Genomic DNA, 26,526 nt, shown 5'->3' with positions numbered 1-26,526 from the left:
TCGTCAACAGTGCTGCTGCCCCTTGCTCCTCTGCACACAGCCTTCTTTGTTTTTCTGGAGTGCTCCTCAAGACCTGTCATGTTAATTAATGACCTAAGCCTTTGACGGTTCCATGAGGGAGCCGGCAGAGCACCAGTAAGCAAAAAAGTGGGATTTTTTTTCATTCAAAAGATTTGATGAAGTCTCAGAGCTCCTGAATGAAAGTCCTAACTCAAACTGCATGTCAAACACTTTGGTAAATCAAAAAACAACAAAAGCCCGCTAAGCTTCACAGTGCTGTGTGTGTGTGTGTGTGTCTGGGATTACCGTTTTCCGGTGGAAGCTAAATTGGCGTACGGCTTTTCAGTAGCCAGATGCTCATCACTTTGTTGTGTTTTGGAGGAGCACTGCTTGTTCTGTGAGTGACGGTGGAAAACGTGCATTCCCCTTTGCTCACCAACCAACATCTAGACTCATCCCCTCTTTGTCCATTATTGATGACATCATAGAAACACCACACTCCATGTCAGCACTTTCAGCATTTGAAGGGGTTTCCTGGGAAGATCGTTCATGGCCCAGCGTGCCTGTGTATGCACAGTCTCCTACAGGTTATTGGCCTGCACCTTGTCTTCTAATAAGAGTTTGTGGATCTGCACCGGGTCTTGGGACCAGAGACTTCAGATATGTGGGTTATACAATACTGTTCATTGTTCTTCATTCAACCACTCGTTCATTCATCTGTCCATCCATCCAGTCATTCATTTCTAAATGGCAGCATCATGTCTGGCCTATAGCTTAGAAAGAGAAGTGAGGTGAAGATATGTGGTGAATGCTTAGGTCTGCTTGTCTGTGTCCAGCCTCTGAGTCCAGTTGTCTGTGTCCAGCCTCTGAGTCCAGTTGTCTGTGTCCAGCCTCTGAGTCCAGTTGTCTGTGTCCAGCCTTCTGTACTCTCAGCCTGTGCGGCGACTGGATGAAGTTGTGGCTGAGGCGGGCAGCTCCTCCAGACTGCACAGCCACGGTCTTGTTTACACACAGATCATTTAATGGGGCCCCAGAAGGCTGGAAGTGACAGCCGCCTCAGGCCCCGACACACAAGAGAAGAAAGTGCCTATTTATTCCGAGCGTGTGACCAGTTAGGCGGGGGGGGGGGGGGGGGGGGGGGGGGTGGGTGGGTTGGCTGGATGTGAGCATATCTTCAAATGAGCAACATTTCCATGCATTAAGGGAACTCAGAATCATTCAATTACCCTGCGCCTGCCCGCACAGAGTAGGAATCTGACCGTAACAATGTATAATTGGATCAGCAACGCAGGGCTCGAGCCAGGACCCTGTCCGGGCCGCCACTAACACAATTGTTTCTCCCATAAACAGCAGGAATTGGATGCATTCCTTGCGATATAGTCCATACCATCAACACGTGGAGAGAGAGAGAGAAATAGTGTGTGTGTGTGTGTGTGAGAGAGAGAGAGAGAGGAAGACGGGGAGAGAGAGAGAGAGAGAGAGAGAGAGAGAGTGAGTGTGTGTGAGAGAGTGAGTGTGTGAGTGTGAGAGGGAGGGGGGAGAAAGGGAGCGGGTTGACTACAGGGGTGAGCTTTTTATCTGGCCGGATACATCGCCAGCTGACACTGATTGAGCCCTGACCCACTAGACAGCCTCGTGGCAGCGCGAGACTCACCCCAGTCTTCCCCCAGTCTTTTCTGCCGACTCTTCTGTAAATCTGGCTCAGTTCTGGCTCAGACCCGACTCAGATTTGCTCAGCAGTCAGCTGTGGATCTCTTCTCCTGTGGAAATGAGGCAGAGGGAGGGGGGGGGGAGCTCCCAGGGCAAATGGAAGGAAGGAGATAGGAGGTGTGCCGCGTCCTCATCCACTCCACTCTGCTCCACTCAAACTCTGCAGGTCTAGAGTTAGACCGTCTAAAGGGCAGGATAAATATAACTGCAGTGTTAAAGAAAGTTTACTTTCATGCCTCATCGTTATGTCGGAGGATTGTTATTACCACTCATTGTGTGTGTGTGTGTGTGTGTGTGTGTGTGTGTGTGTGTGTGTGTGTGTGTGTGTATGCACAGAAACGCCTTGAGCAGCCTTACTAACCAGAACTCTTGTTTGAAGATTTAAAGTTGCTCTCTTATTGCTGCTTTTTGTAATGTGTGTTTGTGTGTGTGTGTGTGTGTGTGTGTGTGTGTGTGTGTGTGTGTGTGTGTGTGTGTGTGTGTGTGTGTGTGTGTTTCGTAGTTACCTGAACGACATTGAGAGGATAGCCAAGTCAGACTACATTCCTACACAGCAGGACGTCCTGCGCACCAGGGTGAAGACCACCGGCATAGTGGAGACCCACTTCACCTTCAAGGACCTGCACTTCAAGTAAGTCATTCCTCCACTTCACTTCACTCCACTCCACTCCACTACTCTCTCTCGCTCTCTCTGTCTCTCTGTCTGACTGTCTGTGTCTGTCTGTCTGTGTGTCTCTCTCTCTCTCTCTCTCTCTCTCTCTGTTTGTCTGTCTCTCTCTCTCTTTCTCTGTCTGTCTGTCTGTCTGTCTGTCTGTCTGTCTGTCTGTCTGTCTGTCTCTCTCTCTCTGTCTCTCTGTCTCTCTGTCTGTGTCTCTGTCGCTGTCTCTCTCTGTCTGTGTGTGTGTGTGTGTGTGTGTGTGTGTGTGTGTGTGTGTGTGTGCGCGCACGCGCCAGAGGATACGATGGATAAGTTCTATATCGATAAGTTAAAGTTCTTCTTGTACATCCACTTAAGTAATTTCCTACTACAGGCCTGGGGCTCTTTGCTTTTGACCTCTCAGTGTCAAGTTGGCCAGAGGAAGGAGGTTGGGGGGTCTATGTGTTTTGAGATTTGCCAAGACAAAGAAAACTTTTACTTCCTGCTTTACTTCTCTCTCTATAGAAGCCTGAATTGAGCAATACTCTAAAGGAAGTGTGTGAATGCCTGTGCATTAGTGTGTGTGTGTGTGTGTGTGTGTGTTTGGGTGTCTGTGTGTGTGTCTGTGAGAGGAAAAAGAGCGAGAGGCCTGATTAGGGTACAGAGAAACATGTGATTGACTGGAGAAGGTCGGTGCAGATGGTCTGTGTGGAGCAGATACCAAAGCCCTGCTACACCAAAGGCCAGCGAGCCCTCGCATCTCTGGAGGCCTCTGATGACTGTGCCAGGGGCCCCAGAGCCTCCTGTCCCCATTTCTCCCAGATTAGAGCAGACCTAGGAGCCGTTGACTTTTTTAATTATTGGCTACAGAGGAGGCGCCACAGAAATGTCAGTGTGGAACCTTTGGAAGCCCAGATCAAATGGAGCATGGGCTGCCAATCAGGACCTGACAACACTTTCATTAGTTTTCCTTAAAGGTCTATGTGTGTGTGTGTCTGTGTGTCTGTGTGTGTCTGTGTCTGTGTATGTGTGAGCATTTACGTACAAACAAGTATTTGCTCAGACAGCCTAGTTACACATCTAAACATACACACACACACACACCATAGAGACACACACACACACTCATACACATAGTGCCTCATCTTCATTTGCAACCTTCCTCCATGAGTCAGCAAGTCTCTCCACTGTAGACTGCATACTTGAACTGAGATACAGGCCCCATAGCAGTGCTCACCCTCTACACACCTCCCCTCTATTTCCTATCTGCCGCATTCTCAATCTGGCCATAACCATGGCAACAGTGCCAGATGGAAATTGCCAACAAATGCCACAGAACTTACAGGGTCTGTTTACGCACTGATCCGTGTTTTTACCACGGTGTGTCTCCCAGGGTGTGCGGGGTCATCTGTGTGTCTTTGTTTGTGTGTGTCTCTGTGTTGCTGTGGGTCTTTGTTTGTGTGCGTCTGTGTGTGGCTGTGTCTTTGTTTGTGTATGTCTCTGTGCTGCTGTGCTTGTGTGTGTATGTGTGTGTAGAAGTGGGCAGAGTGGGAGGCCGTCCATGACTCTGATGCCCTTTGCACCCCACACCCCACAGTCTTCCTAATCTCTGTGTGTGGGGGGGATGAGAGAGAGACGTCATCTCTTTTCATGTCTGTGTGCCCACGCTTTTGATGCCCCTGCCACTGAGGGGAACAGATGCCTCATGGGCCAAACCAGCACACTGTCTCTCACACACACACACACACACACACACCCCCCCCCCCCCCTGACCTGCCCACAGCGCCTCTTCACTCTGATGGCGTACTGCTTCCCCTGCTTACTGCTTCTCTAGCCCCTAACCCATTCCCCAGTCTTATATCACATTGGCTGACCATTACCACCTGCCCTTCCATGTGAAAATAGCAGCTGATGTATTACCTTCCAATATCCCTAGTGAGTAATGAGTGTGAGCTGCCACCTCTGTGCTTCAGTCCTCTTCAGTGCTCTCCTTCATTTAGCAGCAGCTAACCCCTCTGCAGTCTTTAGACACTGATGCTATTTTCCCCTCCCTCCACTGCTCTCTTTCTGTCTATTCCCTCTCTTTTTACTCTGCCCTTCCCCCTTTCTCCCTTTTCTCTCTCTCTCTCTCTCTCCCTTTATCTCTCTCTTGGTCCCTTTTCTCACCTCTCTCGCTTTCTCTCTCTCTCTCCTTCTGTGTCTTTCCTAACAAGCTTTTACTATCTGTGACACACTATGAAATCTTCAGATGAGTGTGAACAGCACAGTGAAGCATTACGCCCCCCCCCCCCCCCCCCCCCCCACACACACACACACACACACACCCCTCCTCGCTGGTCTCCATGCCTTTCCATGTTTTTCATGCCTCACCCTTGTCCTCTGGCATTAGCTGTGACTTTGCTTGTTTGAGGAGCACTTCCATAGAGATCAGGTGTTTATCACTGGAAAACCCTCCAGCACAAAAGAGAGGACAAACATGACAAACAACCATAGCACGCTGTGCAGAACTGCCATTTCAGACTACTCTTCAACACTCGCGCGGTCACATAAAAAGATCCTTCATCGTGTGTGTGGTGTATTAGTTTTACATTAACAAGTAATAAAGTCATCGCCATAGTAACAAGTAACAAAGCCATCATCATAGGTTCACTGCCCATGAGCCACAAGTGCAGAAAACATTTGCAAAAAACGTGTGACATTGAAGAGTCACTTTGTGTGACTGACCACCTGATGAGTTTCCATTGCTTTCATCTAAGCCTCAGGCCTTTTCTTCTGGATTTAGCGGTGACGTTTGGGGACCAGTTACATGCAGATCGTTGGAGAGAAAAACTGTTCACTGTAGGATTGCCTTCCCTCCTGTAGGATGTTTGATGTAGGTGGCCAGAGATCGGAGAGAAAAAAGTGGATCCACTGCTTCGAGGGCGTGACCGCCATCATCTTCTGCGTGGCCATGAGCGCCTACGACCTGGTGCTGGCTGAGGATGAGGAGATGGTGAGGGCTCTTCCTTCCCGCTTCTTGTTCATCTCCTCAAAGTGTAAACACACAGAGATGCCTGCTTATGTGAGAGGGTAGAGTGTAAACACACAGAGATGCCTGCTTATGTGAGAGGGTAGAGTGTGAAGCTAGTTACAGCCAGGTAATACGTTCAGAGTTGTAGTGTTTACAATAAATGGGTCCCAGCAATTGTCAATGGGAATTCTACTTGGCCATGTCGGTGAAATTAAATGAATGAAATGGTGCATGCGCCTTTACTGTGCTGTAAATGGTTGGGGAAATCATTGAAGTGAAATAGAAGTAAATGTCAATTGTGCTCTCCAAGGAATTTGAGTTGCTGCAAAGAAAATATAATTTATTTTTCTTCCCCAACATCAATATATCTATTCTTGTGTTTTTTTTTTTGTTTGTCCTAGAACCGCATGCACGAGAGCATGAAGCTCTTCGACAGCATCTGCAACAACAAGTGGTTCACAGAGACCTCCATTATCCTCTTCCTCAACAAGAAGGACCTGTTTGAAAACAAGATCGAGAAGAGCCCCCTCAACCTCTGCTTCCCCGAGTACACCGGTAAGACTCTCTCAGCCCAGACTATTAGCATCACTTCTGCTGACACTGAGTCTTCCTCTGCCAGTGCTCCAATGACTAAGAGGTCGGGAAAGGATGACACACTGCAGGACCATTGGTCTGGCAAATCTACTTCCAGTGTGGCACTTGTGTTGGGAATGTTAGTCCAAGTAATGTGTCTCCTGGTGTTTTGAGGCGCATAACCTGTTGATAATGGAAGTAGGTGCGACATTAAGGGTCACTGGAGTAGACACGTGGTAGACTATGAAGTCCGAGGCCCAAGACTACAATCTGAGTGTAAGCCATCCCTGCGACTGACATTTCCTGCTTCTGATGAGACTGTTTGTAGAATAACTACATGTTTGTGTCACCAGGGTTGGGGAGTAACTAGTTACGTAATTCAATTACAAATAACATTTTATTGTTATCTGTTACAGTTACTGAGAAGAAATACTGTATGTAATTAGATTACAGTTACTAATCAAAATGTTGGTGATTACAAAGGGGTTACATCTTAATATATTCTATTTGGTAAAAAGTTTTATAGCTTATATGAAAAACATTCTTTCTGTTGATTTGCATTTTTTTCGATTTCAAGACAGGTTACATTTATTGGGCAGTATGCGTTAAAAATTTGAGTGTTGTTTTTGATTGGTTTTCTTCTTTGAATTTGCACCAACATCTCACCTGCCAATCAAAAAGTAATCAGAATAATCAGTAATTATACAATATCAATAATGACCGAAGTTACATTACTTTTTTGAAGTGATTCAAATAGTTACATAACTTATTATTATTTTAACAGGGTAACTAGTGATCTGTAACATATGACATCTCAAAAGTAATCTTTCCAACCCCGTGTGTCACCAAACCAACTATCTCCACCTTGCAGGGCCCGACAAATATGACGACGCGTCAGAATATATCCGGACAAAGTTCGAGGACCTCAACAAGAAGAAGGATACTAAAGAGATTTACTCCCACTTCACCTGCGCCACAGACACAAAGAACGTGCAGTTCGTATTCGATGCAGTCACTGACGTCATCATCAAGAACAACCTGAAGGACTGCGGTCTCTTCTAAAGCAAGCCTGCTGGGGGAGGAGCCTAGGTGAGGCCCGCACTTCCGTGTCGAAGTGTACAGTCCTCGCTGCCACTAGGTGGCACAATATGAGATGGAACATTTTTAGTTGTGTTAATTACTGTTAAGATCTATTTGTGTATAAAAAGATGATCACAAGTGTATGGATTAATTATTGGAGCAAAATATTATCATAGTATTTATAATGATAAATTGAATCTTCAATGGTGAATCAGCACTCAAGGATGGACGTAGTCAAATCCATCCATCAAATCTCCATCTCTCTCCCACGTGCTTCCTATCTACTCTCCACTGTCCGATCGATAAAGAAGAGTAGAAAACCTAAACAGATCAAAGTAAATAGTACTAGCTTGCAATGATGTAACCATTCTGTCTGTGTCTCTCTTGGCGTCTCTTCCTAGATTACTCTCTGATGACCAGCTTGGTGAGGAGGGGGGGACTCGTCTTGACCAAGTGCACTGGCCAACCCCTGATTCCTGCTTCAGTTCTGCTTTTTGTAAAGACAACATGAGACTGCGCCACCGTGGGGTCCGGCCAGGCGGCATCCTTTGGCTGCCCCGTCCTCTTCTTCTCCCGCTCCAAACCTGCCCCAGCTCACCTTGATATTTAAGTTTCAAAACACAGATGGTTCCATATTTCTCCTTTTAACTCCTTGGGCTTTGACCACAAATCAACAATTGTGTTTTTTGTTTGTTTGTTTGTTTGTTTTGTTTTGTTTTCTGGGTTTTCCTGTTGTCGGTTATTAGAGAGGCAGCATAAAGCTTTTTTTATATATATATATATATATATATATAAATACATTCATTTTACTTGTTTTAAATCTGATGTGCAAATTTTATTAAACTTTTAATTGCGTAAAAGCTTTTTTTTTTTTTTTTTTTTTTTCTTTTTTTTTTAAAGGACCGCCAGCATGGATAGGGAGAATGATGGAAAAAGTAAAAAAAGCTTTTTTATAATGTTTACATGACGTCCGCATTCGTAGTCAAGCTGCATATTGTCCTGCATGACTGATAGCCAATGTATTAGCTGAATAATCTGCACAAAATAGCATAAAATTCCTTTGACAAAAAAAAATAAAAAGTGAAAAAAATGCACACAAAAAAGAGAAAAATAAAAACAATAAAAAACAAAAAACACAAAAAACAAAACAAAAAAGTTTCACACCATGGGGAAACGTGCTACATTTCTAACGGACATTTAAAGTGTGACCTGAAAGTATCTAACAATCTATTGTTTTTTTTTTATTATATGATAATAATTATTGTCCTTATTCCACATCCTTTGCGTAATGTTTGTGCCTTGAGTTTACAATGGACTTGTAGAGGTGATCTCATTCGTGTTGTCTGACTCTGACCTACTGTTCCTCTGGACGCTTGCTCTTTTTGGTCTGCACATGTGTAAGGAAAATAGTGATTAACAACAAACATTCTAATCGAGAGAAAAAAAGGGTAGCTTTGTTTTTTTTGGTAAAGATTCATTTCAAAATGCTTTGAAAGTCCTGTATAATGATTTAATTTAAATAAAAGTCCTTCCACCAGATGATGATGTTAATGATCTTGGAGTCTTCTTTAGTAATCATGAAACGCTACAGTTAAATGAATATTGCCTTAAGCTTTCCTTTAATTTTTTTCCTTCATTCTTTCTCATCACATTTCTATAAACTATGAAATCTGGTCAATTACCTTGGAATTAAATCAGATTTAGCCATCAGTGGATTATAATCACCATTATGCAATTTCTGTGTTGTCATTTTCATCACACGTCACTCATCACTTTAAATGTTAACATTGGTTGCTTTATGTTTCTGCTGGATTAGCATTTGCTACATTGATTTTGTAAAACACATTCTGGAGTTCAGAGGCACAGAAAGGCATGGCCAGTTCTAGATTGAGAGAATGAATGGATGGTTCCCGTTCTTTCTCTGTCTGTTTCTCTCCATCTCTCTCTCACTCCAGCCAACGGCGTTCTCCAGTTGCAGAGTTGAACAGATAACTTCGCCCTGAAACTTAAAAGCACACATACATGACAGGTTGGTTGTGTTTTTACTGTAAATATATTGAATTGAACATATTCAAAATCAATCAAGGTACAAACCTTTAAAAAATTACATGAATTCATAATCGTAAGATTTTCTGAATACCAAAGGAAGTTTAAGAGACCATCGCTGGCAAGTCTTTTTAACACCTGTACAGCACTCACCTGGATCTTGCGCCTTTCCATCAAACCTCTGAAAATGAACATACACACAACATGAACCTTTCCTCTGTGTTTTCAGCTGAAGAAATTACCTCTAATTTTGAAGAAACATACCATTATATCTTCTTGAATGCTGACTTTGGAAAGGCTTATGGTGCCATCTAGTGAAGCCTGTTTGAACAATAATACAACAGAAATAACAGAGCAATAACAACACAATATTATTAATATACATTAGCCTAGTGTTCTTTTAGTGGTATGTAGAAACGGGTGCATAAACATTGCCTACATGCACTCAGCTAGAAATAACAGTTTTAAACTTGAAGTCATTAGAGGGCCACCAGATCCCACTCCAACAACTTCCTTGGAAAATGTCTCCGCATTATTGAGCTCTACGTTGCATCACACTCTACCTGGTCAGAAGAGCGGGAAGAAGTCTGTTTGTCTGGACCATCTTGCTCCTCTGTCCCGACCCTGTCAGGGCTAAAGAGTAGAGTTTAGAGGGTAGACACAATCTATAGTTACAGTCAACTAAGAGCCACTCCAATGGGTCAGACCTCATTCACCTCATCTAAAGACTTTTATTTTGATGGATTGATTAGACATCTGATGAAATTGGCCTTAATTAGCCTCTATGGAAGCACCTGATGAAGTAACTATGACGCTATGTAACATTATAAAACAATTCGGGTTCTATCACATTATTTAGCTGTTTCTGATTGGACGAGAGACGTTCCACGCCATGGATTATCCTAGAACAACCCAACGCGGACTTTTCACAGCTAATAATTAGGGCTGTCAGTTTAACGCGTTATTAACGGCGTTAACGGAAGCCCATTTTAACGCCGTTAATGTTTTTATCGCGCGATTAACGCGTTATAAATTTTTTTAAAAAATAAACTTAAAAAAATAAAAAAATTATTATTTTTTTTAGATTAACGTTCTTTTTGCTCTCCCAAACTGTGTAGTAGGCTAAAGTTACATTTGAGTGAATGGTAGTAGGCTTACCTTTTATTGGTACCCTAACTGTTACGGTTAATTGTTTTTGAAATAAGAGGCCTGACTTCTATGTTCACAGCAAACTTGAAAAAAAGAAAATATTAAGCCATGGTTTAACTGCACTACAGTCCTTGTTTATCTGAAATGTGCATTTTATAATTTTATTTTGTACTGCCCTGTTTGGCAATGTTGTTTTCAATAAAACAAAACATTGCATAAAGCAGGCCATTCCACTTTTCCATGTTGATAAGAGCATTAAAAAAAATGATTGAAGGGACATTTAGAATAGATCAAAATTTGCGATTAATAAATTTACGACTAATCGCGATTAATTTTGAGTTAACTATGACAAAAATGCGATTAATCGTGATTAAATATTTTAATCGTTTAACAGCACTACTTATAATAAATCACTTCGCGATGAAATTTTCTATAGCGCATTGATGATAACCCTTAATACATAGTTCTTATAATTCCAAACCAAGACGTTGGCAATGGAACTATTTTTTTTTGCGGAAAAACAAACCATTTTTAATCAATAACTTTGTGTTGAAATGTTAATATGTTGACTGCAGAATTGTTTTATAAAAGCAATCTAGCACTTGTGGGAGTGGGGTATGTAAGGGATAATCCCACGTGTGTTGTTGCCTACGCCACTCGGCCTCGGTGGCTACGGCCGAACACCACCCGTGGGATTATCCCTTACCTACCCCACTCCCACTCGTGCTATACTGCTTAAATGTCACACAGCAGCATTATGTTTTGTTCCAATTAGACAGCAAGATGTTTGGAGTCACTTCACTCATTCAGTGTTGTAGTTTATTCAGTCCGTAGGCTGCTGAGGTGTCAGTGCTTTCATGATGGTTAATATGAATGATTGACTGAAAAATATATATGTTTTCCAATGATGTCAGCTAAAAATATATATATATCTATTGTGTGCAGATGCATGTAAATCCGATCAGGTTTGAACATATTTCTATGTGCCGATCGTTGGAATTAGAACCCTTATTAGAGGCCATGATTGTTTAAATGCAGTTCAACTTCTGTTGCCTTTCACACATCAATTTCAGAACACTGCTGTATTTTCAAGTAAACCGGCCTCTGACACAGGAGTTCAGTTGCTAGTTTCGACAAGTACACTTCAGGGCTTGAAACTCACCTTTCTTTTCTGGGCTGCTCAGTCAGTTTCTGTGTCCTACACACTGTACCACTGGTAATGTCAACAAACAAAGTCAGCTGTCATAACAAACACATTTTCAAAGATGTGCCTCTGTCTCTCCCCTGCTGCTTTCTGGTGCTCTCAGTAATATTAAACAATCATGTCATGTAACTTTAATGTCCGCCGCATGTTATGATTATGAAAAATGCAAGGCTGACCCTGATTCGACAGTGAAAGTGATTATGCTCAAGCTGTTATTCTGCCTTCGCAAGTCAACGCAACCCATTTCAAAGTGCTATTGTCTGACATTTCAAGGACCTGATGGGAGGGCCATGTAGGCTATAAACAGGCAATAATGCAGGTTTGTTTACCATTGTTGTCACCAGGGGGTTATATCATGATGCTGTTTGTAGCAGTTCAGAATTGGAAGCACTGTAACCAGTGTTGGTCATGTAATGTTAATGAAAAGCTTGGCAATGTTTAGCATGTTTGTTTTGTTGGTGTTTGTGTACCGGAAGAGCTTTAACCACAGAGGAAGAGTCAGGAGGAAGAGCAGTAAGGCACCGGTGACGGTAAGAGCCGCCACAAACCACGGTTCTGGGTCCCAGAACTCGTTAATCACCGTCACCACTTCGGGATTCTTCGTCTGGAAAAGAGACACTTCCATTGGGTATATTAAGGTTAATTTGTGAGTGTGTGTCCAAAGAAAATCTCTGGGTCTGGGTCAGCTCCCATGGTAATTGGTTGCTGTCATTACTGTAGTTGATGGTTTCATTTGTTATTCAGTATCAATAAACCAAAGCTATATTAAATGCTGATGTAAACAACTTGCTTCTGTCAAGTAATGAATTATAATTCACATTAACGATTACTTAACTTATTCACTTATTTATATTTGTTAAATCAACCATTAGCATAAACATTAAGTGATATGCAGTGCTTCAGTTCATTAAAACAACTACATTTAAGTACTGTTAAGTAAAGTGCTTCTATAAATAAGAGATGCTAACGGTGGTTGTGGTAGTGGTTGTGGGTTTGGTGGTGGTCCAGGGAATGATGTATATGTACGCCACCACGCTGGTGCTGTATTTGCCATCAGACACTGAGATGGTGATCTCATAATCGGTGTCGTCATATACTCCGTCTGGCACAAAAGAGAAGATATTCCTGGAGAACAGGGTCAAGCCTGTCATCTGGAACCGATCCACTGCAGCACCTTTTTAGATATGGACACACACACACACACACACACACACAAATCTGCATTTTAGTCAGCTGGAATGTAAAATGATTGTTCCTAGGGTGAGTATAGAAGTGGGTATTGTGGAATGGGCTGCTGTATCTGAGCTGGCAGAGCAGACAGCTAATAACAAGACAGAGATTCATTTTCTAAGAAGCACTTGGAAAGGATGCCTACTATACCTGCTCTTAACCTTAACCTTAAGACCATGACAAGGTAGTTACAAGTTTAATGCTGTAGTTTGTCTTTGTGTTGGTGCTGATGTGAGAGAAGCACTCATAGCCATGCCGTGGGGGCCTACCACTGGTGATGGTGGCCGTGAGGAGGTCGCGGTCCTGGTCTGTGCAGGTGAGCATGAGGATGGGTTTGTTTGAGGCCAGCGTGGAGAATATGGTGGACTCGTAGGACACTGGGTCACACACTGGTGCATTGTCATTCAAATTCTGATGGGAAACATTAAAGCTGCAATATGTAGTTTATAGTAATGTAATTATGGAGGCATTATTTAAAAATACAATAAAAGCAATGAATACAATGAAAAAAATACAATGCAATATATGTTCCTTTTTTCTTATTGCATCTTTCTGCGTCTTTTTTTCACATCTATGGCCTTGCAGAATATGCATTAAAGTGAACATAAATGTTGATTTCTTTTCAGAAAGACATTATTATAGTTAGACAATAAAAATATGGCAGATGTGTGTATGCGTGTATGCGTGTGTGTGTGTGTGTGTGTGTGTGTGTGTGTGTGTCCTGTACCTCCACTTGAATAGTGATTTCTGCTATGCCTGTGCGCTGCTTGGTTTTGTCCACATCCTGGTCAAAGTCCACAGCCTTCACCTTCAGCTCGTACTGCTGCTGGACCTCAAAGTCCAAATCAACCCCCAGGTAGAGCTGCCCTGCACACAAGGATGACACATTAGGTCATTTTAGAAACACATTCTTGAAATTAATACAGCATACATATGTTTTTAAAGTGTGTCTGTGTTGAAATGGATGCAGGCATTTCGACAATTATTAATGTTCAGGATCAGATGCTTTGCAACAAAATCATGATTCTTAGTGAAACAGTTCAACCTTGAACTTGAGGGGTCAAGCTGAAAAGAAGACAAACTATCCTTGTCATAGATCTTCACACATGTACCTCCAATGGGGTCAAGTGAGAACTGTCCATCACCCTCCAGGATGGAGTAACGGACAGCGTTAAAGGGCCAGTCGCGGTCCACTGCGCTGAGGGACGCGATCACCGACCCTTTCCTCGTGTCCTCACGGACACCAATCACCAGGGGCCCCAGAAAACCGGGGTCGAACTCATTCACAGGGGTCACCGTGATGAGGACACGGACTTCAGCTGAAACACAAGTGTGCCAATCCTAATGAGGGCTAACTCTGGCTGTCAGCTATACCACAGATCCAGTTCTGCCTGATCTGGTGTAATCCAACTGAGCCATCATCTGCCAATTCAATTATTTCTGTTAATATATATTATATTATATGTCTGTAAATATATATTATATTATATGTCTGTAAATATATATTATATTATATGTCTGTTAATATACAGTATATTATATTATATGTTTGTGTATCAGGAATGCATGCACCTACAAAATGGATTCTTTCTTCATCAACTGGGCATTAGCTTGTGTTTTGAGTTTGATCTTTTTATCATCAGATATTTGTACAATTTCTACACTCTTCTACTACTGTATCACAATGGAGAACTAAAGCAGACAACAGACTTGTAAGGGGAGGAGTCCCAGAGTCTGTGGCCAGGATGGTGGCTTCATACTGGAAATGTGTGACATCTGCAACATCATAGTCCAGGCTGTTATTCACCTGCAAACAAACAAGCATGGACACGACTTGATGTGAGGGGCAGACTCTGAAGAAAATAGATTACACGTCCAAAGGCATGAGTCACATGCTCACGTCAAGGGTTGTGTCGTGTGTGTCATGACAACCTGTAGCTGGCCATCTTGAAGGCGGAACTTGGAGAGTGAGAGGCTGTTCTCTACGAGTGTGAGCGTCACGTTCTGGTTACTGACGTCCACGTCAAAGCAACGGACTTGGCCCAGATTTCCTCCAACTTCGGTAGTTTCAGGAACAGTTAAACTTCAGGACATTGTAAATACAATGCGTGAACACCAAAGTATTAAATACAGCCCTATACGCTTTCTTGGCTACAATGCAGCAGGTCATAGACTAGCTTTCTCCCCTTTAAAGGACTTTTGGATGTAAATTTCTTCCAGTTAACAGCTGTCGCAATATTCAAGTCTAGCCTGAATGCCTGGTGTGTTTTTGGTCAAAGGTAACAGGTTTGATCAAGTGTCATATTATCTAATAAAATATGCAACAGATCTGAAAGATTCTTTAATGGAGGTAGGCTACTTGAGAGAGCCGGGTGAAATGAAAGCCTGATTGAACGATGATTGTGACATATTTTCACTAAACTACACTCGGGCCTTAAACTAAATCACATGTTGGAACTAAGAGAATGTATTTAATCAAAGGACAGAAATTCTGTATCTGATTCAAATGAATCCATAGGACAGCAAGATCAACCTCTCCAAGCTACACCACCTGCTGTGGACCATCGAGGACCAGTAGGCTACCAAATGTTACACTGCCCCCTAATGGCCTAATTCCATATCTCTCAGTGGCACATTTAAAGTGCACCTACATAGTCAGAGTCTGTAATAGCATTTGTAACAAAGACTCTTTCTTGTCCATACAGAAAACCTCTTAATAAACTCTGGATTATAACCGTATGACAAAGAGCCCTTTATGGCAAGGAACCACATCTGGCAGAAAAGGGCTACACATAAAGAATGCATAGAGCTTTCTGGCGTAACTAATGTCCCCTATTAGAACCTTTCAGAACTCTTTGTAACTAAAAAGGTTCTTTAAAAATAAACTTTCCTATGGGGTTTCACAGAAGAATGGTTTCCTTTACAAAGGCACAGACAGATGGCAGCCTTGGAGAGGTAGGAAGAACCACACTCACACAATCACAGGGGGGTCGCAGAGAGGCGCGTGTTCGTTGACGTCCTGCACGTAGACCGTGACTGTGGCGGTTCCACTGCGGTCCTCTGACATGCTGAATGCCCGCACCAATAGAAGATTCTTCTCCAGGGTCCGGTCTGACTCAAGGTCCAGATTATAGTTGGTTTTGATGATGCCGTCCTCTACAGCAAAGCCGGTTAGTTTAGTAATATGTATTGTATAAACATGTAGTGTAAATATGCATAGTATCATTTGCACAGACATAAATTACATTCATTACCTTGGCCAATTTTGAAAGCTGGGTATGGCTTTATGAAAGTATAGCGCACATCTGTGACATTAGGGTCAGCTGTAACCATGGTAACAATGTCCTCACTGCCTTCATTCTCCAAGATGGTGACATTCTGTGAGGGTAGACTGCAGAAGAGGTCCATGATCAACCAACTTATGTATATTTGACAGGAACTGTTTGAGGTAAAGCAGAACAATGTGCCTGGACCTATGCACTGCACAGAGTCCGAATCAATATAAAAACTAAATGTCAGCCCATGACATATTTATCCGATCGATCACTCAACTCACAGAAAACCCAGGGGCTCAGAGTAAACTTTCAGGACCTTGATGAGGACAGATCCAGTGCAGTTGTTCCCCTGTCTGTCTCTCACAACCACTGAAAGGGTAAACTGCTGCAGTAAAAAAAAGGGGAAATGTATTTAATGATCTGGATACCGTGGCAAAGACACAAAGGTAAGATGGCTTCTGTGTAATGCTCTAAACCCACCGCCCCCGTCCCCCGTCCATATAGTGTCACTTACTCTCGGTTCTTCCTGGTAATCGAAAGTCTGAATGGATGTGATGCTGCCCTTCTCATCGATGTGAAACTGTCCTGAAGAGGAAACTGGTTGCACCTTATAGATGGAAAACTGAAACATGGACCAGAATGACAAATAACTATGAAAACCTGCTCAACCAAGAGGAATGGGGAAAATAAGTAGGCCTACTACAGTTAAGGCAGACCGAGTGGATCACCACCACAAGATATGCACACTAAATACACAGAACTAAAAAAGAAACTTTAGTGTTTGTCTGTATGTGCTAGTTTGATAGATTCATGTAATTGAATGTGAAATTCGTTGACTGATTGATTGATTGGTTGATAAATGTATTGATTAACTGACTGGCTGACTGAGTGTGTGTGTGTGTGTGTGAGACAGAGAGTCAATAAGTGAGTGGTACTTCCTAACACCTAGATATTTCCACCATGGCAGCTTTAATCTACCCAAGTGTTCAGTGTGATACCATGGACTGTGATGCCATTCCTCGTCTAAGACATATCTGTCATGAATCATGAAAGCCGGCCAGTGCTACGTGCCGTTATGGTGTCGTTACAGTCTGGTTCCTTCGCCAGAACGGTGTACAGTCTCACAGGGGCTGGGCTGTCCTCTGGAACCTGAACAACAGCACCTACATAAAGATTTATAGCCATCAATCCAGAGCTGCCAACATTGTGTTTCATAAAGTAGTAGCAAGCGGAGCGGAGCGAGGCGATTTTTTTTTTAGGCGGGGGGGTCTGGGGGCCGCCGAGGCCCCCAAAAGCCAGAAAGTTCACGTGCTCTCAGATGCAATCTAGGTCATATTAGGACATGTTTTTCTGCAAAATAACTGCAGTATTTTGAGTTTATAATTTCCTCTTTTCCCTGTACTGTTGCACACAATTATACAAAGACATACACAAAAAAGTGTTTTATTAGGATACCCATGGTCACTGAGCACTGAACATTAGTCAACATAAAAAAAATATTAATGTTTATCTACTGATCTGTGCTATGTAATATCTGTAGGATTCGAACTATTTAAAGCATTTTTATAATCAAAATCGCTGAATTTGCGCATGCCCTGGTGAAACAGAGAGGAGACATGCGAGGTTAGGCAGCGACGAGCTGCGTCTCATTTCATATAATAGTTAATGTATTTCACGTCTGTGTAGAAGCTATTAAGACTTGCTGATCTGACATAAAACCGCAGTGAAAAAGCAGTATCTCTGCCTCAATGAAGGGGGCGTGCGGGAGCTTGAAAACGCGAATTTCAATCGAAATGTGAAGTGATAAATAAAGGTGGGAGACCAATGCTGGAGCTAAAAGTTTGTTTCAAAATACGGGACAGAAGATAGCTCGATCGACTACTCACATTCAAAGCCAAATTGCTATTTGGAACCCCAAGAATATATTTGGCTTTGGACGAACAGCGAAGACGCAAGGGGGAGCTTCTCACGGTCATTAGCTAACATTACATCGTTATCAGAGTAAGCCCTTGCTCCGTTGATTTCACATTATTTATCTGAGGATTGTTTAATATCTATGTAAAGCCATTTAACATCATACAAGTGTTTGTGATCACTTTGAACCCAATACTGCTTTTCATTGGTGAGCTGATTTTGAGGAATTAAACTTTCCAGCTGAAGTTGTATCCTGGTTGTTACGGTTAAATAGTTGCTATGCTAGTTTACTAGCTAGCTAAGGACACTTTTAATTACCTTCAACGATTTAAATGGAAGAGTTCAATTTGCATGAAATGATAGCTAGTTATCTAGCTGATGTTATGGTCTCCTCGATTGAACTATATACAATTATAATGGGAACTGCCTGTGCAACTTCGTATGAAACCGTACATATTCACGAGTTCATATATCCAGATATTAACACGAGTTCATCACAAGCTAGCAACTGCCAACTGTTTGTACCTTACCCAATTTGTGTGTAAAGAATGCTGATATGAAATATGAAAAACAACCAGTTGTCAATGTGCAAGCTGCCAATTGAATGGTGATTTAAGCTACTCTATTGGGTTCATATTTGTAAATCTGACACTGAAAGAGTCGGTGCCTCAGCAGCCACGAACCTCACCGCTAGTCGCTGGTCAACATTGGTAACGGCATGTAAAAAAATAAAAATAAAGTACGGCCAATTCGATTGGCGCGTTGCCGGCGCAAGGGACGATTCATAATACGGGTTATATCTGAGCTTTAGGACTGGTTGGATGTCAACCCATGCACGTGAATGCCTGCTAGAATAATGATATCTATTTGTTGGGAAATGCGTAGGGTATTCAAGTCAAGCGTAGCAGCGTAATTGGGGTCTGGAAATCGTATCTGCTACGCCAAAATGTTGGCAGCTCTGTCAATCTCACTTCCAGTGACACATTTTAGCACATAAATATATCAACCTTGACAGCCTTATTGAAAGTGATGGCTGCCTGCCACCTTTGAGACACTTAAATTCCAGGATGAAGACTGATTCTGCAACAGACATGGGTGCCACATCAGGGCCACGTCCACATCATAGGAAGCTCAGCCCAGTCCAGGTCACGACTGCTCATAAATCTGAGTCAGGGGGACCTTTAAAGGCAGTCATGGTGTAAATCAGCTGTCAGGTTGCTAACTGAGGAGAAAAGCCCTCACCTAGTTGGAACTGGGCCTCACACTGAGGGGGCTCGTTGGTGTCACTGACGCTAAGGCTGAAGGTCTGCTCCACAACACCAGAGGGTGTGACGATGCCCAGACGCACCGTCAGGAGGTTTGCAGTCTCATAATCCAGGGAGCCATTCAGAACAATCTAGGGGAACACAATACAGCAAATATATAGCAAATATAGAAGTACAAAGACTTTTAGTGAATTGTTTGCATTTTAATAAATCATTTGTATTGAACTATACTATGCATGAATTGCTTTTTTTTGTGTTGTATTACCTGCAGTCATTTACATTACCAGCTTGTTGTATCTATCCTATAGTAACCTTATTATGACTTAAATTTACAACCCTAAACATTTATGTACATTTACCAACCCATTTGTATAGGCTGCTTGTAATTTTTAAGATAGTTTGACTACATACTTGTAATTTTTAAGATAGTTTGACTACATACTTTGAATCAGACTCCACTTGCTCAGTGTACTTAAATATTCATCACTGGCACTGCTCAATGACACTAGATTATGAGTTGAGTCCATTGGATAATAACTGGCACTGACTGCAACTTTTAGTACTGTATATTCCACATAATCTCACCTGGACATTGAAGACATTAGTATCGTTTGTTGGGTTAATGATGGGATCCTCAAGCACAGGGTCATCTGGAGTGATGGAGATGATCTGGACTTTAGGGTCAGGATTGCCACTCATGATCTGGAACTCTAAGATCACTTTCCTAGGCCGGGTGCTCTCTGGGACTTCCAGAACGTCAGGAAGGTTAATAAACTCTGGGAAAGAAAACTCAGCTTTCAGCAAAGGCAGTGGTAGACATAAACACAGCTTTCAGCAAAGGCAGTGGTAGGTATAAACACAGCTTTCAGCAGAGGCAGTGGTAGGTATAAACACAGCTTTCAGCAAGGGCAGTGGTAGGTATAAACACAGCTTTCAGCAGAGGCAGTGGTAGGTATAAACACAGCTTTCAGCAAGGGCAGTGGTAGGTATAAACACAGCTTTTAGCACAGGCAGTGGTAGGTATAAACACAGCTTTCAGCAAGGGCAGTGGTAGGTATAAACACAGCTTTCAGCACAGGCAGTGGTAGGTATAAACTTTTCCTGTCAGTGAATTGGTAATGCATTGTGCTTGTGGGGTTATCCCCGAATGGCACAAACACTGACAGAATACATTTTGTCATTATTATGTAAGCTCTTTCATTCTAAAGTCTATTTATTATATATGAAGTCAGTGCGCAAAGCCATTTCACAACTCTCCAAAACAACACTGCAGAAGAGGTTCCCAGCAGAATCAGACATTGGCAGGTGATGTGTGAGGGAAGGCTGATGAAGGAGTGTAAAACATGACGTAAAAAAAAACACATCTCTCTCTCTATACTCAATGCATCTGTGCTGCTTAATTCATCTCTCTTGCAAAAACAGATCACACTTCTATTTTCTTGGCACCTGGGCTGGGAGTTGTCAGAGCAGGAGTAGACGGGGTGTCTGTAGACGCTGTGGTTGTCACTGCTGTTGTCACTGCAGATGTCTCAGATACTGAACACCGCATGAAGATTGGCATACACAAACAAATATAAAGGTATGAAGCATAGTCATTCTCTCTCTGTAACATTGTTGTTACTGAAATAACAATACAATACAGGTCCACTAATCTGACAGCGCTCTACAAGCATACATAAAAGAATTACCTTTATTTTCTGTTGTGACTTGTGTTAATGTTAATAAGATACGCATGAAAAAGGATATTACTAATTTCTTCACTAAATGCATACATTGATTTCTTTATAAAATATGTGTTTGAGGTCCTCATTTCATCCCAACAGCAGAAAAAGAGCACTGATGGTAAATATTCCAGAGGTCATGAGGACTGGTGTATTAAATATGACAGCGTTTGTGTGCAAAAGGGTATCATTTAATTATCTGTGTTGTAGTGGAAATCTGTTTCAAACTTTAATGAGTCAACATGTTTTGTTTACACTTCATGAATTATAAAGACTCATCCTGACGGCTTCAAAGCATATTATGGAATGGTTCATAGCCAATCAGAATAGCATTAATTGATTACCTAGAGTTGTTGGTGCGACTGGAAATGTTGTTGTTGTCTCTGTAAACAAAGTTCAAAACAATAAAACAGGCAGATATTATATTCTGAATTTAGTTAGGCTAGCGTTCGTGCCAAGCATGTCTATGCATGCAGGTATACATAACATTGAATGACTATAAAAGATTGGACAATAAAACAACAACATTTTTATGGAAAACCTATGTTTGTTGTATATAACATTTCTTGATACGGCACTCGCAATACAAAATATAGAAAATATGTCACTGTACAGTGAAGAAGTGTAATCAGTCATTTCATCTGTCATTTGAAGTCATGTAATCTGTAGTAAACACTGTAGTCTAGGGTTATACAGCCCCAGTGCTTGGAGAGCGTTATTGTTCTCTCAAACTTAAGTGCCTGATATAGACACCAAATCACTATGCAGAGGAAAACAACTCAAAAAGTCACATTTCAAATCTGGCTATATTTTCATACCTACATTTAGGTTCACATAGAAATCTGAACAATTCACACAAAATAGGAAACTGTCACACATTAAAAATTACTACAGATATCTTACCAATATTTTGGAATAAGCTGGCAAAGAGCAAGGCGGCAAGGAGAGAAACAGAGGCCATTTTCACTCAATTTGCACCTCTGGCCTCGGCTGTAAGGAGCCTTCAGTTTCTCATCTGAGCTACTCCTCAACGTTCATTTGTGGTGAAGTCTGTGGTCATCGTTGCCTAGGAGCCTATGATAAGCTGCTAAAATACTCTTTAGCCCTCAGTGACGTCACAGTCTCTGTCTGGTCTTGTTTTATAGCTTTATGTGCCGTGTTGATTGATCATGAGAGCTACCTTATATGCCACTGAGAAACATCTCTGTGGTGATAAAGGAGCTGAACTGAGCTGAGCTGATTGTTACAACCGCTTTGATACCCAAGTGTGGGTGTGCTGATGCATTGCATATTACCAGTTATGGGACAAGTAAGACTTAATAGCCTAAATCACTGTTGTCTCTGTCTCTCTTCCCTCTCTCCCCTCTTATCCCATCACACACCATGTACACGTAGCCATTCAACTAGCAGACGCATTACATACATGTAACCAGACATGTAACATGCGCGTACCCATACACGTAACATACACATAAAGTACACTCAAACTTTTAACCATAGATGTAACATACATATAACATACATGTAACATATATGAAACCATACATGTAACATACACATAACATACATGTAGCCATTCAAGTAGAAAACACATAACATACATGTAACATATATGTAACCATACATGTAACATACATGTAACCATTCAAGCATTCAAACACATACAGTGGGGGAAATAAGTATTTGAACCCCTACTGATTTCGCAAAGAAATGTGTGATCTAGAATTGTAATGGTAAGTGTATTTTAACAGTGAGAAACAGAATATCAACAAAAGAAAATCCAGAAAACTGCATTTTATAACATTTATGACTTTATTTGCATTTGATGCAGAAAATAAGTATTTGAACCCCCAAGCAAACAGCAAGAATTCTGGCTCCCAATGACCAGTTATGTGCCCAAGAAGCACACAGATTAGTCCTCATTAGGTCTAATAAGGTACACCTGATCTCAACTGGTGACGTTTATAAAAGATACCTATCCAAAGAATCATACTTCACACCTTCAACCTCACCACCATGGGCAAGACCAAAGAGTTGTCCAAGGACGTCAGAGATAAGACTGTAGACCTGCACAAGGCTGGAATGGGCTACAAAACCATTGGCAAGCAGCTTGGTGAGAAGCAGACAACTATTGGTGCGATTATTCGTAAATGGAACAACTGTCAATCGCTCTAGGTCTGGGGTTCCATGCAAGATATCCCCTCGTGCAGTATCAGTGATCATCCGAAAGGTGCAGAATAACCCCAGAACAGGGGGAGCTTGTGAATGATCTCAAGGCAGCTGGGACCACAGTCACCAAGAAAACCATTGGCAACACACTACGCCGTAATTCTTTGAAGTACTGCAGCACTTGCAAGGTCCCCCTGCTCAAGGAAGTACATGTACAGGGCCTTCTGAAGTTTGCCAATGCACACTTGAATGATTCTAAGGAGGATTGGGAGACAGGATGTGGTCAGATGAGACCAAAATCAAGCTCTTTGGCATCAACTCGACTTGCCTTGTTTGAAAGGGGGAAGAATGCTGAATATGAACCCAAGAACACCATACCCACAGTCAAGCATGGAGGTGGAAACATTATGCTTTGGGGATGTTTCTCTGCCAAGGGTACAGGACGACTCCACCACATCAAGGGGACTATGGATGGGGCCATGTAACGTTGAATATTGGGCCTGAACCTCATTCCCTCCCATTGAAAACACAACCTTAAGGATTTGGAGAGGATCTGCAAAGAGGAGTGGGCCAAAATCCCTCCTGAGATGTGTGTAAACCTGGTGACCAAGTACAAGAAACGTCTGACGTCTGTGCTTGCCAAAAAGGGTTACCAAGTACTAAGTCATGTATTGCCAACAGTTTCCCTTCACACCAGCAGTATGGTGGCATTTCCCATAATCCAACTGTGCCCATATTTAACCTTGAAAAGGTAAGGAAGACCAAGTAGAGAAGATAATCGAATCATTCAAACCCTAAGAGTCAAAGGACATATTTGAAATGGACCTTTGCCTGTTGTTAAAAAAGCCTACTACCCATATTTCTAACCTGTCCTTCTCTCAAGAACATGGGTGTTTTCCAGAACACTGGAAACCTGCAGTTGTAGTTCCTATCTTCAAAAATGGTGATCATCACTCAGCAGCCAATTACAGACCTATTAGTATACTTCCCATAATGTCCAAAGTTTTGGAAAAATTAGCAGTAGAGCAACTAATTAATCATATTAACTTTATTCAGCTTTTACACCCTATGCAGCATGGTTTTAGATCAAATCACTCCACCGAGACTGCAACGGTCTATTTTATTAAAAGGGTCAAGTCCCTTATGGAAAGAGGAGGAGTTGTGGGTGCAGTTATTCTAGATCTCCGGAAAGCGTTTGACACGGTCAACCACAACATACTTCAGTCTAAGTTTGATCAGTTTAACTTCTCTTCTTCTGCATCCAACTGGTTCAAATCATACTTATCAACTCGAACTCAGTGTGTTAAAATAAACAATGTATTATCCAACCTCAAAAATCTGTCTACAGGTGTTCCCCAAGGTTCAATCCTGGGTCCACTTCTTTTCAGTCTTTACATTAACGATCTTCCATCTGTCTGCCAAGATTGTGAGGTTCTGATGTACGCAGACGACACTGTGATCTTTGGGTGGGGTAAGAATAACGTAGAGGTCGCTGCTAGGCTTACAAAGGTCATGGTTGATGTGTCTGACTGGTTAAACAAATGTTGTCTTCAGCATAACAATTCCAAAACCGTTGCTATGTTTTTTTTCTAAAACCAGCAAGTCTCACACTGAACCAAAGAATCAAGATTGTGAAGGAATACAAATATCTTGGTATCTTGATTGATAATCAGCTTACTTTTAAAAAAACATGTAAGAAACATATGCAAAAATTTAAAATTCACCAACTTTAGGCATCTTAGAAATCACATGTCCACTGAGGCTGCTAAAATGTATATGTTCTCATTGATTTTATCTCAAATTAACTACTTACCCACCTGGTCTACTGCAAACTCCACTACTCTTAAACCAGTCATGTCTCTTTACAAACAGGCTCTCAAAATACTTAATTCACACCATCACTGTTCTGTCCTCCAAAAATACAGACTTTTAAGTTGGGACAATCTGATCACATTTAAGAACTGCTGTTTAATGTTCAAAATCCGGTTTAACCTTCTCCCACAGAACATTAGAGAATCAACCTCATTTAACAGCTTTAAAATAAATCTTAAAACATGGTTAATAAATAACCAAAAATGTGAGCATTAGTGGGTCAGTAGAACTTTTGTATTGGTATTTTATTTAATTTTATTTAATTTTTTAATTTTATTTATTTATTTATTTATTTTTGTCAATGTTATGTTTGTATATATATATATATATATATATATGTATATGTGTATATATATGCCTTTTTTAAAGTTGTTTAGCCATTAACACTCTGGCAGGGGGACTGCCAATGGAAACTAGCCTTTTGGCTACAATTGGGTGCATTTACATTTTAATGTTTATTAATGTACACTGTCCCTCTTCAACAAATAAACAAACTGAAACTGAAATGTTTTGCTAGGGGTTCAAATACTTATTTTCTGCATCAAATGCAAATAAAGTCATAAATGTTATAAAATGCCGTTTTCTGGATTTTGTTGATATTCTGTTTCTCACTGTTAATATACCATTACAATTATAGATCACACATTTCTTTGCAAGTGGCTAAACTTGGCTGCCAAACTTGCGGAATCGGCAGGGGTTCAAATACTTATTTTCCCCACTGTAACATACATGTAACATATATGTTACCATACACGTAACATACACATAACATGATACATGTAACCAGACACATAACATACATGTAACCAGACATGTAACATGCACGTAACCAGACATGTAACATACACAATTTAGAAAATGCAACTTTCATGCCTCCTGCAGCGCACCAACCCGAGAGCACCAAAAAACCTCACACAGACTGACTGAAATAAGTTGCAAGTTTTCATTATAATCACACATACCATAACTGCGGACAGATATGCTATCAGAGGTGGTGCTCAACTAAGGCATTAACGATACATTGAGGAAATGTTCACAGTAATACACAATAATATATTTGACACAAAAGGGAGGCACAGCAACATTCCAAAACATTAAGAACATAATTAATTTCATGTACTCAAAAAAATCTGCAAAAGCAAAGCATTATGGGGCAAAACTACTTTCTTACATACAGTGCCAATGGGTCTACAATCAGACGAAAATTGTTGGTTTTGATCGTGACAAAATAATTCTATCTCGGACTCATCTGTTTAAAGAAGGGACTTCCAGAAGGCCTTTGGTTTATCCAAGTGCTCTCGGGCAAAGTTGAAATGGGCAGTTTTGTTCTTTCTTGAGAGCAGAGGCTTCCTTCTAGCAACCCGATCATGAATGTCATGTCTATTCAATTTTCGTCTGATTGTAGACCCATGTACATTTACCCCAGATGCTGCCAGAGAGGTCTGAAACTCTTTAGAGGTGATGTGTGGGTTGACTTTTACCTGATTTATTCTTCTTCTGGTGCTTCTTGGTGATGGTCTTGATGGGCGTCCACTTCTAGGCAGAGATGCGGTCATGTTGAATGCCCTCCATTTCTAAATTATTTGTCTTGGATGGATGGATGGAGCTGGAATCTTTTGGAGATGGTCTTATAGCTTTCCCAAGACTGATGGGCTGTCAGAACCTTCTTCC

The 26,526-nt window shown here is 41.6% G+C and overlaps 2 protein-coding genes across 3 annotated transcripts in view; one reads left to right on the top strand and one right to left on the bottom strand.

The window, feature by feature from the left end:
• LOC308371592 (guanine nucleotide-binding protein G(i) subunit alpha-2-like) overlaps positions 1 to 7,769 on the top strand; it is a 46,087-nt gene extending 38,318 nt beyond the window's left edge. For both annotated transcript variants that reach the window (XM_080846556.1, XM_080846555.1), the window contains exons 6-10: positions 2,213 to 2,341; positions 5,210 to 5,339; positions 5,759 to 5,912; positions 6,802 to 7,019; positions 7,412 to 7,769. In XM_080846556.1, the coding sequence (XP_080702682.1) occupies positions 2,213 to 2,341; positions 5,210 to 5,339; positions 5,759 to 5,912; positions 6,802 to 6,992 (604 nt within the window). In that variant the 3' untranslated portion in view covers positions 6,993 to 7,019; positions 7,412 to 7,769. The remainder of the gene's footprint in view (positions 1 to 2,212; positions 2,342 to 5,209; positions 5,340 to 5,758; positions 5,913 to 6,801; positions 7,020 to 7,411) is intronic.
• Positions 7,770 to 8,956: 1,187 nt separating this feature from the next.
• Positions 8,957 to 19,792, bottom strand: LOC308371275 (cadherin-related family member 4-like; the record flags this gene model as incomplete). Its single annotated transcript, XM_080846120.1, has 17 exons — positions 8,957 to 9,015; positions 9,210 to 9,237; positions 9,321 to 9,377; positions 9,620 to 9,680; positions 11,880 to 12,013; positions 12,378 to 12,583; positions 12,909 to 13,050; positions 13,367 to 13,506; positions 13,752 to 13,958; positions 14,350 to 14,446; positions 14,572 to 14,722; positions 15,615 to 15,795; positions 15,894 to 16,030; positions 16,196 to 16,299; positions 16,429 to 16,499; positions 19,071 to 19,224; positions 19,679 to 19,792. The coding sequence occupies 17 exons, from the start codon at positions 19,790 to 19,792 to the stop codon at positions 8,957 to 8,959; spliced, it is 2,043 nt and encodes a 680-aa protein (XP_080702246.1).
• Between the last annotated feature and the right edge of the window lie 6,734 nt (positions 19,793 to 26,526).

This window comes from Sprattus sprattus (genome assembly GCF_963457725.1).
Source record: "Sprattus sprattus genome assembly, chromosome: 10".
In the NCBI taxonomy this organism is placed as follows: domain Eukaryota; kingdom Metazoa; phylum Chordata; class Actinopteri; order Clupeiformes; family Clupeidae; genus Sprattus; species Sprattus sprattus.
This window is presented reverse-complemented; position numbering and strand designations above follow the sequence as displayed.